At 36.1% G+C, this 16,335-nt stretch overlaps 1 protein-coding gene across 1 annotated transcript; it reads right to left on the bottom strand.

Moving 5' to 3' along the window:
* Window positions 1-1,776: 1,776 nt before the first annotated feature.
* LOC140230544 (calcium-activated chloride channel regulator 1-like) lies at window positions 1,777-15,322 on the bottom strand. Its single transcript, XM_072310687.1, has 3 exons — window positions 15,155-15,322; window positions 11,785-12,058; window positions 1,777-2,081 (listed from the first exon to the last, which is right to left on the bottom strand). Exons 1-3 carry the CDS (start codon window positions 15,320-15,322, stop codon window positions 1,777-1,779), a joined length of 747 nt encoding a protein of 248 aa, XP_072166788.1.
* Between the last annotated feature and the right edge of the window lie 1,013 nt (window positions 15,323-16,335).

The raw sequence follows: 16,335 nt of genomic DNA, 5'->3' as shown, positions 1-16,335 counted from the left end.
TACGCTCAAGGCCGCCTCTATCCCACATCCAATGCAGGAGGGTCCATCAGGGGCCGTGGGAAGTGCGCTGACCAGGTCTTCTCGAGAGCTGTCGTCGTCTTGGACCAAGGTAAGGTTTGCGTTGACTGTGGCAGAATCGGCAAATGTGATGATACCAAGGTGGCTGCCAGCGGGGATGTAATGGCGAATAAAGATGGCTGCAGACTGGATGACCTTGTTGACTCGGAATGATGCCTAGAACAGACAAGACACCAATGATAGAGGAAGTTTATGAAGGTATTCACTCTGATACACCTCCCTGTCACTTCTAGTGTACATGCAAGTATATGGACGGGATTTCGATATTTTAGTTGGCGTTATGATTTCATGAATGCTTGTCATAGGATTACACCTTCGCACACATCCCCCCTCCAAAAATATAAATAAAAATAAAAATGTTTTACTCTCAGGCGCTATACTTTCGAAATTAACTTTATTCGTCAAGCACAATCCCCCTTTCTGACATCTTATGCACAGTGTTGTTTCCGACACTTTGAAGACTGTTCCCCACCTATTTCCTCAATCTCATTTGACGTGGCATCAATCGCATTGAAAGGTTCATTAATTGAAATCCTTTTTGACTTTTGTTCTGTTGTTTGTTTCTTTCGTTTCTTTTTGTAGCAAAACATGCCAGAATGATGCACTCCGAATCTCCAAGATTACAGCCTTCCTTATACGGGAAAGACTCACTTCAATTTATTTTTTATGACGACTTATTTCTGTACGAAAACGATAACGATCGAGCAGGATGTGTATTCAAAACTATGAAGTCAATGCACGCTCGGGGAATTAGTCCCACTCACCCCCATACTGCTACTGAAGTCGAGGGCAAGAACCACTCGTCGGACAGGTTGTTGAAAAATGATGAACGAAGGCTCAGTGTCCATCAAATTTGGGTCCGCGAAGTTATCCTCATTGGTGAAGTCTTCGGTTCCTCTCATCACTTCCCAGGCACTTCTTCTTCGACAGTGATAGTTGTGTAGATTATTTGCCTCATAATTGTGTTGTGATGAATCGCAAAATTGGTAGATCTACGACAGGTATAGAAAAGTTATCATACATGTTCAAGAATTTATTTACAGTATTCTAACACATGCACAATTGTTTCATTAGAAGGTAGATATATTTCTCTTAGTGAAGAAGGCGGGAAGTACGTACAATACAAATTATTATAAGTGAATCGTGAACATATATAACAAAACCATGATATTGAAGGAGATAAAAACTTTGAAGTGAAACTGAGTACTGTACGAGGAGGAATGCTAACGCTCTCCTTTCCGATACTGTTTTACTTGATCGAGAGGTCCTAAAAACTTTATGGAAATTATGTTATTGTAGTTATATTATTTATTACTGTTTCCTACTCGATTACACGTATGTTATAGGATTAAAGTAATATTTCTCCAATTTAGGGATTGCAGCTCTATAACACAATGATTCCTGTAATGTGCCTGTATTGGTGAAACTGCTAACAATCGCTTCCTGTCTTCTATCTGTATAGGTTATAATTCCCCCTCATTATTTTTGGAAGTGTTTACTAGTATCACAGACATACAAACATCAAACTCGTACACATGTTATTGACCCGTTCCATACGGGCACCTAGTGGTCTGTGTATAACCTCTATGGGAATTTCAGAATTCACTATTGAAAGGGTGAACTAAAAATGTATTTTGAGTAAAATTACTAATGTATCTGGCTTGGAACTCGATAAACTGACTTTATCTGTCAATATAATCAACTCACAGAGTCTACGCAGTGCGATCCAAAGAGTAGAGAAGCGCTAGTCGTTTGCCCACTGCGAGGAATGAATACACAGTCCTCGTCCACTTTCCCAGTATTAGGATTTTCTCCACACCGTGGGCCACCCCCATCTTTTACCATAGAGCCGGTTAAATCACGCGTACACCTAGTCGGTTCATAGCGATTGGTGGTCGAATCCTGGTACTGGTTTTTCTCGGTGTTCTCATCGCCTGAGCCGGTGAAGTGCTCGGGAAAGAGACTCCACCTCAAACGGCCCCATTCCCGTACCATCGCTTTTCCTGCGAGAAAGACAAGGATAATCGAGATGCAGGAGCGATTACCTGAACTGATAGTGTCTCGTCTATTCTCTTGCTGATATGACGCTAACTGTATGGTTGGAGACAAAAGGAAAACTCCATTTTATGGGGGAAATCAGTCAAAAAATAAATCAGTCTCATAACAAAGATTAAAATTTTACAAGTTCAGAGGGAAAAAAATAATGAAATCGGATGAAAAATTAGGAAGGTATGACATTTTGAAGTTTTGCTTATTTCTGAAAGACAATTCTTGTACAATGGATATGAATATGCAACTATGTGAGCTGACCATGTCATACCCTCACAATTTCCATCGATCGTGTGCAAAAAAAAAAAAAAAACAAAACGAAAATCCAATGGTAGAAATAACTTCAGCATAGTGATCAGTTGGATATATCATGATTTGAGCCTCCGTCATAATTGTATTTTAATGAAAAAAATGGGAATTTCAAAATCTTATACACAAACAATATTGTAAGTTAGGAGGGTATGACATGCTCATTTTTCTATATGCGTTCATATTGGCCATTCCGAGAACTGTTTCCTGAAAAATGCGGAGAGAATAACTAAACATTTCGACTACTTTTGGAAAGCTTCCCTACTGGAAAGAGTGTCCAACAGGGTGTTTACAGTCTGTTCACAGTGTGTACTAAGTAAAGACGCTCGAGTTGGATTGAATTGAATTGCTGTCACTGCACTGGTCTTACACTTGAGACATAGTGAACAGTTTCAGCTGTTTATTTTCATATTTCACATCACATCTGTATGTGTAGTAAACAAAAATTAAACCAAAAATGCAAACGAGCAATGAGCTAAATTCTAAATATGATATAAGGTTGGTAATTACAAAAGAAAGAGTGTGTCGGGATATTTACTCTATAACATGTAGAATACGAAGGTCCGGTAAAATCAAAACCTGTAACCGTGATGTGTTCAATGAAAAAAAAAATAACAATGTAAATTCGTTTTGCAATGGAGACAGGACACAAAGTACTAATAAAGAAACTATTTTCAAAGCTAGAATAGTATAAGGAACAAAGAGCAGAAGAAAGAGTGTGTCGGGATATTTACATTAAAAGACAATTCCCTATAACATGTAGAATACGAAGGTCCAGCAAAATCAAAACTTGTAACCGTGATGTGTTCAATGAAAAAAAAAATAACAATGTAAATTCGTTTTGCAATGGAGACAGGAACAAAGTACTAATAAAGAAACTATTTTCAAAGCTAGAGTAGTAAGGAACAAAGAGCAGAAGTGAAAAAATAGAAGAAAAAAGGAGAAAAAAAGGAAGAGTAATAAGTGCTGATATAAAAGAGAACATAAAAATACACTGGCATACGAGCATGACCTTTCTACGATCAGTTTCATAACGAGTTCAAAGTATGAGTCACAGTCATTTCATATGAGCATAAACACGATAAACACTGAAACCAGAGGTGAAGCAAATGTACACGTCAAACTGATGCACTGAAAGAGAATAATGTAAAAAAGGTGCACATAATCCTAATCAGGCCAATTTTACTCATTCAGTAACATTAATTTGAGTTTTGAATATTTGAGTGTTAAATAATATAAATAAACAAGGAATGACATTTGGTTAAATCTGCGGAAAGATCATTCCAGAATTTGGGTCCGGTGAAAACAGTTGTTTTATGACCAAAGAGTGTGCCAGTATGTGGAAGTTGAAACCAGTCTCTTTGTCGTGTGGGGTATGCATGAACCGCATCATTATTTCTTCTGAAACATGACGGGCATGACTGAGACATGACGGGCAAGCTGTTGGTTGATAACTGATAAATAAATGTGCCTATTTAAAGTTGCATAGAAACACTGCAGCAACCTTAAGGAGTGATTTTCAACGAAGAAAGTAATTTGTATGAGAATAAAAACCAGCTAGATTGAATGAACGAATAGTCGAAAATAGAACGAAAATGTTCTTACTGTGTGATTTTGTACAGTTCCCCAAGGCAATTAGTATACCGTCATTCAGTTAGAGTAAAATTCATTCGTTTAGTGTGCATTTTTCAAAATAATTTATTATCTAGGAAAGAAACATTTCAACTATCTAGAAGTCCAGCATTTCTTGAAAGCATCTTAGACAAATAATCTATGTGATATTTCCTTGATAAATCATGGTAAATATTTAAACGTAAAAAAAAAAACCAACGACCTTTTAACTTGAATTAAACAATCATTATTCATCTTTATATCACCTGGCAAATGATTGACAGGATTTCTGAGTATTATATACAGGAATTTATTTTGTTTATATCAAGATACAACTCGTTTGCTTGAATTCACAAGAGATCCTTGAGGGACCCCGAAAGAAAGTGTCATCAAACTAGAACTAAAACCGTTAATACTGACAAACTGTTTACTGTTGGTTAGATAGCTCCTGAACCCGTCCAAGGCCTTTCCACGTATCCCGTAGTGCGAGAGTCATTTTAACAAAATATGGTGATAAATAGTGTCAAAAGCCTTGGACAGATCCAGGACTATATATCAACTGTATGTGATGAATAGTTCATAGCGTGGGCAACTTTGTCGATAAAAGCAAGCAAACCATGAGTAGTAGAGTGGCTTTTTCTAAATCCAAATTGAGAGTCCCAAAAAGTGTTGCATTCATATTAAATATGATAAATAATTTTTTCAGTACAAAAATTCGTAACGCCATTATGTCCAGCACTCTTTTTTGTTTTTAATTTGTGAACTTTAACCTTCACGTCATATTCTTGGATGGGATTAAAAAACAAGGATTGAGGATTTGGACTAGTTTATAAATAATGAAGTTCTTTACCTGTTGCTTGGATATAACCAGCAAAAATGGGTCCTAAATAAAAAAAAAATCATTAAACGCAAAAGCTACGTGTACAGGATTTTGGGTAAAAATACCATGATGAAACATTTCTCTCACTTGTTCCGATCTTTCTTAAACTCGGAGAACTTCATAAATAATCTTCCACGTGTTCTTGGGGTCATTCTTATACAGATGACAGAAGCGGATCTAGGGGTGGGGGGGGGGGTGGGGGTGGGGTTTGCAACCCCCCCCCCCCCCAAAAAAAAAAAAAAAAAAATCCGGGGACCATTTTTCTTTTTATCTTATCGTTTTTTTTTAACTTGTAATTTTTAATTAGGCAATGACCTCTATACCAACAATAGTGGTGTTTTAGATGCAAGAAAACGCCATTTTCACACACAGATTTTCAAAAATTCTCCCTACTGTGGGAGGGGGGACACTCCCCTCCCACACCCTCCCACCCTCTCTCGCTCCGCTCGCTCGGGCTCGGTCGCTACGCTCCCTCGCATACCGCCCCACCCCCCCCCCTTTATAACAAGCTAGATCCGCACCTGGATGAAACTACCTTCTGATATAATTCTTCTTAGCAAGTCTCAGAGAAGTTGTAAGAATATTGCAATAACGTTATTATTTTATTTATTATTTTTATGATTGATAGACTTAAGGAGAGATTTGGTGATCCAAGGTATTCTCGGTGCTCTTTGATAAGTAGAACGAGTGGATTACTGTAAATATGTAGTTTCAGCATAGAGCGGAGAATGTATTTTGAAAAATTATCACCATCAATAGCAATAGAAAAGGGTGAAGATGATTTCACGCTGTGAAGTGGTTCTCACAGGGTGTTCACAAAGTACTTATTCTTTGCTTCACGCTGTTAACTTACGACTCACATTGTGTTCACATTGTTAAGATGCTCGAATTTATTTAATTTAATATAAGATAAGATATATATATATAATTTAAGCTATTGCCATGGAAAAAAAATTATGCTACATTGTTGGGGACTTTAACTTCGACATACTGAAATACTCTGTGAGTTCATGTACAAGTGAATTCATGAGCGTAATGTATTTGCATGGTTTGTACCCACTTATCACTAAACCTACCCGGTTAACAGAGAGATCATACACTTGTATTGACAACATATTTACCAACGTTGTTGATAAACCAGCAACTCCAGGAATCATTTTTTCTGATATTTCTGACCACTTACCAATTTTTCAATTTACAAAATTTGACAAACAGCACCAACAACAGTACAGGCTCGAAAGTCACGATCAAAAGCCACTTTATGGAAATTTTGATATGAAAGAGCTCTCTCGGGAATTATGCTCAGTCAATTGGTCATTTATTGAAAATGGGAGTGATGTTAACTCCTCGTATGATAATTTTCTTGAGACTTTCACCAAGATTTGTGATAAACATGTTATCCAGCGTGCATCACTCAAGAAGACCAAAAAAATATACTATAAGAAAGCCGTGGGTAACAAAAGGAATATTAAAGTCAATCAATAGAAGGCAAAGGTTATATTACAAACATATTCATGTTCCCTCACGTAAGAATGAAGTTGTGTATAAACGATATAGAAACAAATTGAATGTGATTCTACGCGAATCAAAACGACTTTATTTTGCAAACTTGATTGAAAGAAATAGAACAAATCTTTGTAAAACATGGAAAATTGTAAATGAGATTTTGGGGAGAAGTAGCAAATCTGAATTGCCACCTTTTATTGAACTTTGTGGTCAAAAAATTGAAAATCATAAAGAAATAGCAAATGTTTTCAACCAGTATTTTGCGAATATAGGAGTCTAAATCTCAGAAAACATTCAAAGTTGTCCAAAGCATTTTACAGATTATTTGAGCTCGAAACCATCAGTTTCCATTTTCTTCTGTCCTACCAATGAGTCGGAAATAGCTGAAATTGTGAAAGACATGAATTGTAAGATTTCATGTGGTCATGATGGTTTTAGTTCTAAATTTGTAAAACAAATTATCCATTATATTGCTTGTCCCCTGGCTCATATATTAAATCAATCGCTATGCTCAGGTAAGGTCCAAGACTCCCTCAAACTTGCAAAGGTAATTCCTGTTTATAAGAAGAATAATAAATTTTTGATAGAAAATTATAGACCAATTTCTCTTCTTCCAACTTTCTCCAAAATAATTGAACGCATAGTATATAAACGTTTGTAGTATTTGTCCGAAAATGACCTTCTCATAAAAGAACAATTTGGTTTTCGGCCCTCCTTTTCGACCGAAACAGTATTGTTACACACCTTGGAACAAGTCATTTTATCCCTTGAAAAGAAAAAAATTCCCTTGGCTATGTACATCGACCTGAGCAAAGCGTTTGATTCACTGGACCATAACATACTCTTGCACAAGCTACAACACTATGGTATTCGTGGTGTGCCTCATTCTTGGTTTGCTGATTATTTGAGTGGACGACCACAATACACCAGTTTTAACGGTGCTAAGTCGGACCTCATGCCCGTATCTTATGGCGTGCCCCAAGGTAGTATCCTTGGCCCTCTTCTCTTTTTGATCTATGTCAATGATGTTATAAATTCATAGAAAGTTTTTCGTTTTGTAATGTATGCTGATGATATCAATATCATATATTCACATTCTGATCAGAAAATGCTTAACCAAATTGTTAATGAAGAAGTGCAATCCTTATGCAACTGGTTCAAGGCAAACAAACTACAAATGAATATTAGTTAAACGAAATACATGATTTTCCAATCTTCCAGAAAATCGATACAATTTTGTCCAAGCTTTTCTATAAAAATTGATAATAATGAAATTGAAAAAGTTGCCACAATAAACTTTTTAGGGGTGTATATTGACGAAAAGTTGTCCTGGAATGACCATATAAACTATGTTTATGGAAAGATAAGTGTTGCACTTGGTATGATGTTCAAGCTTCGTTCGTTAATCCCGAAAAATACACTGTTCATGCTTTACAATGCCTTTATCTTGCCGTACTTAGACTATTGTAACCTCGTCTGGTCAGGGACTAGTCAGCGACAATTAGATCGGCTAACGGTCCTCCAAAAGAAAGCCATTCGCCTTTGTACAAATTCCCTCAATCTTGCCCACACCCCTCCATTATTTAAGGACTTGCAAACGTTACATTTTCGAGACAGAATGTCATTTAAACATGGTATTTTTATGTATAAATATGTTCGCTCCGTCTTGCCAGATATATTCAATGATTATATTTCTTCTCATGCCAAGAAACATTCTTTCAATACTAGAAATAAACAATGTTATATTTTACCATTTTATCGTCTGAAAATCAGTCAGTCCAACTCTATAAAGTACAAAGGGGCTAAATTGTGGAATTTGTTAAGCATGAAACTGAAATCTGTTAACGAATTGAATCTTTTTATGACTCAATATAAGCAGCTTCTTCTTAATCTGTATTGATTAGTGTTTATGAATGAATGATGAATAATTGTGCAATTCCCATACAAACCTTTGACAATTACCCTGCATGTGTGTGTGTTTGTTTATTTGTTTTTTTATTGTATATTATTATATTGTATTAGTTCAGTTGTTGTTTTGTTTCCTGTTTCCTGTCTCTATCATAATGTATTGTTGATTTTGTAACGGCCTCTAATCTAAGTTCTGTTTTGAAATATATATGTTTCATTCAAAACTTTGATTTTAAACTATATTGTAAAGGAAATCTCCATTTCCAAGCCCTAGGCTTTTGCGTGATTTCCTCCTTTGACTCACACATCTATGTAAAAATTTTATATGTGATTTTATGAAATGAATAAATTGAATTGAAATTGTAATTTAACAGTACGGACAGATTTCTCAATGTGGTTCAGACTGTGGAACACTGCGTTCTTTCCAGCAAGATAATATCATTTTATTCAAATTGTATCGATCCACATAACTTTATTAATTGTATATACTTTTATATCTGGTCATGTCGTCCACTCTTATAATTTCACAGGACTTAGAATTAAAGAAGAAATAGAAAGAGACATGTATGCACAGGTTATGTAACAAGAAACGGGTGAAAATATTACATGTTTAAAATCTTACTTCATTCAGGAACGATTGAGTTCTGTACTTCTTGAATCAAACGCACGTATGCAGTAATGATATTTTCATGAATAGGCTTATGCATTTTACAATAAGAATATGCAATTTAAAATTAATAGGAAATTTTGTAGAAAATTATATAAACCCTGGCATTTCAAAGGGAATCATGCGATCAAACAAAACACCAAATTGATAAATATTCCACTTACGACGTACTCGATGATTTTGTTTATAATATTTTTTAGTATGAAATAAAAAAAAATATATGTTGAATAGGGTGCACGTCAAAAGTCATGCAGCTCAAAGCTCGGCAATAGGAAAATGAACCCGCGATCTCGACAATAGGCAAATGGGGCCCACGAGTCGACACTAGGCCAACAAGGCCCACAAGCTCGGCACAGTAAGCCTCATGAAATTAATGTCGAAATCGAGTGCCTTTGCGCCTGGTGTCGAACTCATTGAGCCTTATTTACCTGCTGACGGACTCACGGGAATTATCTGAGTAGTGTTGACCTCATGGACTTGTATGAATGGGGGGGGGGGGGGGTACATGATTATGGACCTGTCAGTGTCACAATTGTGAGCTGTATGAGTCGGGTGTCGATCTCCTAGTATGATCCCGTTGAATAGATTGATTCGTTTGTAACGTTCCATTGTTTTCAGAGAATCAAAAGCAACGCAAAAGAATTTAAATGGTTCATGAGAAAATATGAATGATATTAAAGGGAAATGATAAAGTTAACATTTTAATATGTTGTGATGACAAAGCGTTCAAAGAATTCAGTGACATACTTTTTTCCAATATAGGATTATCTAATGTCGTATGAGCAATCCACATTATGCATTCTAGAATGACAGAATCAATGAAAACTGTAATCATATGCTATGATTCACAAGACGAACAAGCATACACTGAAAATATCAGTTGGTCGCGCACCCAAAAAGGCATGACAAATAATTTATCAAGACGTTTTTAGGGGTGGTTTGACCAGCTCGAACACTCAAGACAAATGCTTCATCACCCACGACATTAATGTTTGTCTTCTCCGCTTCTTTGAAGTGCAATTACTACCCAAAACTATTGCTGCATTCACTCAATCCACATGTCTATGAAGGTGATCTTGTCCTTTAATTTGTCAAAAGATCAACACTGCAAATTCGCATTGTCACAAACTTTCTACAGTGTTATAGAGATGGATTTCTTTTTCAGGCAAGGCGCAGTCAGAAATACAGAGTTCTACCCTAAAAGGACCGGGCTTTTTGGCTATGCTCAGACCGGTGGGGGGGGGGGTGGATTCCGCCCCCCCCCCTCCCCCTCGGCCGTCGGTAGTGCGATCGCGATAAAATTTCGCATGTGCGTCATAAGATTGTTTTGAAACAATCAGTTTCTAATTGTGACCCTGCATCTCAAAACAAACAAAAAGTCGGCAGACATGAATTTTTAGACCATATTCTGAAAGAGCAGACTTTAAGCTTTAAAATGATGTATACCTCAAATCAAATGGACTCTCCTAACTAAATATTGGAAAGAAAGCACAAACTCAGGAAAAGTGTGAACTGAGAAAAGAGGCTCTGAAGTACAATGTCTATTCAAGCGCTTAATCTTTACCAAACCGTGCTGGCTGTGCGATGAATGGGACAAAAACAGGAAGTAAACCACCAGAGTAACGACAATGAAGGGATTATCAGATTAAACAGAAATGAAGGATGCCTCATTAACACATTCTGTCCATAATTAATGCCAACTTTCAAAGCAGTAGCACTTTCCTTTCAAAAGTTATTAGAGTTGAAAGTGAAGAGTGTGGATAAGGTTTTCCAGAAATGAAAAAGGGATTCTAAAGACACACCTTATCACACTATTCTACCAAAAATGTTCGAAATAAACTGCTAAAAAAGACCCTTTCCTGCCCGTTTTATGATACCAAATTTTAGCATAATGTAAAAGAAGACCCGCTCTTTTAGAAAATATAAAAAAGTTATAAAAAAAGTTCGGCTAGGTTGACCCATTTCACTTATTTTCAGTCCTCACGCAAAATCAGTGTGTGCGACTTTATGTTCGTTTTGAGGTGCACGGTCACAATTTTAATCAATTGATTATGCAAATTAAGCTCAAGATCATATTATTTTAGCTTGATTGAAAGCATTGAGAGTCTAATTGTTGATCTGTAAATCTTTTTGGCCCATTTAACAATTTTACATATTTTTTTTTCCTCCAAAACTCATTTCAATTTTTATGTATTTTTTTGTTTTCAGAATTTCTTATGAATTTCTTTATTTTTCATTTTTTTTTCTTTGTTTTTTCATTAGAAATTGTGGCTGACCACTTTTCTACTATAATTAGCACAAAATTAATCAACGAAAGTGATCGATAGCGAAAATAATCAGATTTTTAATGACTTTCATGACAGAACACTTACTTCTTATAGGAAATGTACACAAAATCACAAAATTGTGCCCGTCGTGGGGCGACATTCCGTTACAAAAATGGGTGTGGCAAAAGTATGCGCGAATGTTGCAAATTTGGTCTCAAAAGTTGCGCGTGACTTGAACAAGCAAAGTCAAGAATCCTCACGACGAGGCCTTCTCGCGATACAGAATTAAACGTCGATGGGGGGGGGGGGGGTGGATTCCGTCCCCATGCCCTTTTAGGGTTAAGCACCTCTGCTATGCACAAGTATAATAATATGTAACACTATGGCGGCATGAAGCTTTGGTAGACAAGCAAGCAACACAGGAGAGCACGCTATGCCGATATCAGCTAAACCATGTAGGGTAAACTCTTGTGTATGGAAAGCTTTGGTCAGAATGCATCATATCCTACCCCTGCATGTGTCGACGGGCTGAAGAAGGTACCCGGATGTAAGCGTCATATCCAGCCCTGGATCCCCGCACTCGGCGTGGTTTGTTACCGATGGGTCCGTATCATCTCCCGCCACGACCCGGATGTTAGCGCTCCCAAATGACTGAAAGGTGGCCATCTCGTAGACATCAGGTTTTCGCTTCCATGTGATGGGAACGAGAATTTGGATCTCACCCCAGTACAGCCTTCTTTTTGTTGCTTCAAAGAGAATCTCTGAACCTTTCTTAAATGTTTCCTGATAAAATAAGATAGATACAGCACGATATTTTCATGACCATTTCCTCTTCACTATCAAATTTTCTGTATGATTAACATTAACCATGAAAAAACTTTTCTGTTTTGTACATTCTCTCAAAGTCTGAAATGCAAATAAAGATGAAATAAAGTTTATAGCTACAAAAATAAATATGCTGTTATTGGTTTATAGCATGTATTCTCACAGTAGAAATAATTTTAGTTAATCTATACATTCAATCTAATGGACACCCTATCCAATTCAATAATCCCCATCCCCATCCCCTATAGAATTGTAATGTTGTATATATACATATTATTATAACACAGACTCTGCAATACAAGCGTTATAATATAATCACATATTATTTATGCATATATGTTAAATTTGATTTTTTTTGTGTTGTACTTCGAGCGAGTTGGTTTGAGTTGTTTCATTTTCTTTTACCGCGGGCTGACATGAGAACGAGGGGGGAGGGGTTTGAGACTGGGAACGTAGCAACAGGGAAGGTTTCTGAAGTTTTAAACATCATGCCAATAATTGAGACGGTTTAATGCCACGTTTTTATACAATATTTCTTTTCAGTTTTTCAGTTTCTAAATGAAAACAATCCAAAACTATAGCTGCTCTCAAAGTGTCAACAGTATTACTACAAATCATATATTTCGGGTTTTTTGTGGCATTCAATGATAATTTACTGGCTCTAACCCACTTTTTGTAAAACAAAACTTACTTTTTGAATAAAAGAATATCATTGTGTGCTAAAATGCATTGGTATCGTCAGCAAAGTGAATAAAGGAAAGTACTTCAGATGCCTGACAAAGTTCATTAATATAAACAATGAGCCGAAACTGTTGGAAATTTTCAAGATAGAGCCCAAAAAGTGTTAGTCGTTCACCATCTTAGGATTGGTCATTCACTCTAAGGTTTGATAGTGCAAATGAGCCGCTGGGTGGGTGCATTAGGTGCATGGGTTACTGGTCAGGGCTAACATGCGTTGGTAAGCCCCTTTCACTTTGCTATTGGTTTCAGTCTGAAATGTATTCATTAGAGCTTAGAGCTTAGACGTGATCGCGTTGTTCGAGTAATGAAAAATATTTCTATATTCCTAAAAAGCTTAGAAGAACAGAAAGGAATGAAAGGGTTTACTGAAGGTATGTTTCAGGGGGCACACTCGTCGAAGGACGGGAGGATTTACCATCTAGACATTTAATGTACAACGTGTAAGTGCCCCGTTAGGGACGAAAATTTTGCATTTCTTCAGTTACGAGATTGAAAGTCTTTTAAAACAAGAAAAGTGTCTTTGGTGATTGCTCTATTTAGTCCTTAATTGGTGATTAAATTTTATCTTTCAGGGAGCCCCCACCAACGCTTCCGGCGCCCTTGCTCAAAAGGATTCTTCCTGCTCTGTTTCAGTACTTGATTGACAATTTATTTAGATGTGGATTCCTGTAAATAGCATATAAAATGATTTTTACATTCCTCTTTTTCTGAGGATCCAAAAATTCTGAACCATACTCCTACAAAAAAACATATCCTAAAGTGCAGAATTGTCATATGTTATAATTATGAGACCCTGAAACTGAGATGGTCTTTAATTTGTAAGATTAGTGATTGGTGGAGGAAGGTATTTTTCATTTCCTTTCCCTTTCCCTCTTCTTTACTTCATGTTGAAAGGATTAGATGTTCATGTTATATGGTTAGAGGGTTTGCAACCTGTGTACGGGTCGCGTTATGACTTTGTGAATGCCATGTTCGACTTTGTTGTGTACTCCTACAATTTTTATATGATTAATACGTTTTTGATTAAAACAGCGCATCCCAGTATTTGACTGAATTTAATTCAGGTGAAAGCTCATAGTCACCATTAGCGTCATGTTGTAGAAGGAAATCCTAAAGCGTTTTTTCATTATAAAGTATCTATAACAACAACAGCAGCAACAACAAAAACATTCGTTCCTCTTTCAAATAATAATATTTTACTTACATTGTCCGGTATCGGAATATCATGTATACAAATTGAAATATAAAAAAAGATAATACAAATGATTATCTATATTAACAGGGAGACTCCAAGATAACTGCCAAATTGGAACTTGGACACTTACATTATATTCATGCTTTCGATTATCATATTATGTATCTTTCATTAGTGACCATTGATCATCTTATTACTTTCAATTCATTGAACAAAAAAGTGATTTAAAGATCACGCAGATTCATTAAAACGAGTAATTTATGTAAAAAGGACAAGCTTGTAATCAAGGCACAGCATCACTCAATTGGGTATCTTTAAAGTGTCGTTCTCAGTACTTAAATCAAAATTCCCAAGAAATATTCAAAGATATTGAATAGCGACCAGAACGAACAACGTTATGCCAAATTTACTCTTCTGTATGGAATACTTTGTGTGTGTGTGTGTGAATACCAATTTCCTTCGAGTCTTTGGTGACAGAAAAGAATGTATTTTTTTTTTTTAAGGAGAAAACACCCTGGTTTGGCAAGATTATTGCAGAATAATCATTTTAATCTTTTGAATGGTGGTTCTAATGTGTTTAAATACTGAAAGTGCATCTAAGTACCCCAACTCTTCATGCAAAAAAAAAAATATATATATATATACATATCACATGTTGATTTTTTTAAAGATGTGAATTACAGTTATGCATGCAATGGAAATAATGAATTTTTTTTTGTGCAAAGTGCTTAGATTTCAAAAATATTTAATGATCTCCAGCATAGCTTATATTGCATAATTTACGCATAATGCGACAAATACTTATTTGCCCAAGTTCACACTTTTCATTCATTCATTGATTCATTCATTTTTTATTTGTCCCAATTTGTTTTACTGATATGTCTTGTATGGTTTTGACGATTCATGATTTTCATCCATTGGCTTATTTAATCACATCAAGTTACATTTTGCAAAATAAAGCTAAGAGAACTTTATTGTAGAGGGATATAGGGGTGATTAAAAAGCATCAGGGAAGCTATACTAAGTTTAACGTGGGAGAAAGGCAAGAAAAATGAGCAATTCAATACAAATGTCATCTACACGCAGCGTGTGGCTGTGAGATGAATAGAAATTCATACCTTGATGTGTTCTATCAACGTGTAGTCTTCTGTAACACCGGAATCAATGGCGACCAGGATGTTGGAGTACTTTCCTTTGTCGAGATGAATGGTGTTCTTGGATGAGACCCTGGCAAACATCCAGGAAACCATCAAAGTACAGAGTAGAGCAAAGCGCCACGAAGGCATCTTTCACCTTAATTCACTCATCAGCATGCGATGAATTCACATAGCAAAGGACTGTAAGCGTAGGACTGTAATGAATAGTTATGGAAATAACGATCATTTATGTTTTGCATGTGTCCTTCCCACACGCTAAAAGCACCAGCAGGTACTATACGGAGTTGACTTAATAGAGGGTAAAGTTCAGTCCAAATTGCCCATTGCGAAAGCAATGAGGAAGAGGGGAGGCAAAATAATGTTCATTGATTATTCCCCGCTCATGCAGATCTTGGAATTACGTGGTTGAAAAAGCATGGAGGTCATAAAAAAAAAAAAAACGGAGCAAGATGTAAGAGAGAGAGAGAGAAAGAAAATTATCAAATACTTCACTCTTTGTATTCATCTAACATTTCTCTATACCATAAGAGCATATCTATTCCGTTTGTCTATAACTCGAAATATGTATATGATATTATGAATGTATCATATGTGTGCGTATAAAGTGCATGTGTAGACGTATTGAGTTTATGATAATACCTAGATAACTTACACCTCTGCCATCCATCAGTTGCTCTTTAACTGCCATGATACCTTAACCTTTATTCTCTATTCGTATAAAATTGAATTTACCCTCATTTTATTATATACATGCGTCATTAAGACTATCCAGCTGTATTACTGATTAATGCCAAGCATTATCACAGACTGGGTAAATAATAAAAAATATTCCAAATCTACATTTCGAAAGTAATGAGGAAGTTGGAAGGCAAAATATATCAAAAATATTGTTAAATTGTATATATAATGTATATTATGTATATATGCAGCATTGTATAGATAGTTAGAATATACACAGACAGAGAGAGAGAGAGAGAGAGGGGGGAATAAAGGGGGAGATGGTTATAAGATAAGTCTTGAAGAATTCGGAGATTATAAAGTACGTATTACACTGGCCAACGATGCAGAAATAGAATATTAATGGGAATTGTGCAAATTCTCTATATCAAATCCCCAGCATAATGACTTGAGCGAACAGACTT

The sequence above is a fragment of the Diadema setosum genome, chromosome 7 (genome assembly GCF_964275005.1).
Source record: "Diadema setosum chromosome 7, eeDiaSeto1, whole genome shotgun sequence".
Taxonomy (NCBI): Eukaryota; Metazoa; Echinodermata; class Echinoidea; order Diadematoida; family Diadematidae; genus Diadema; species Diadema setosum.
The sequence above is the reverse complement of the archived record's forward strand: the minus strand, read 5'-3'. Positions and strand labels throughout refer to the sequence as shown.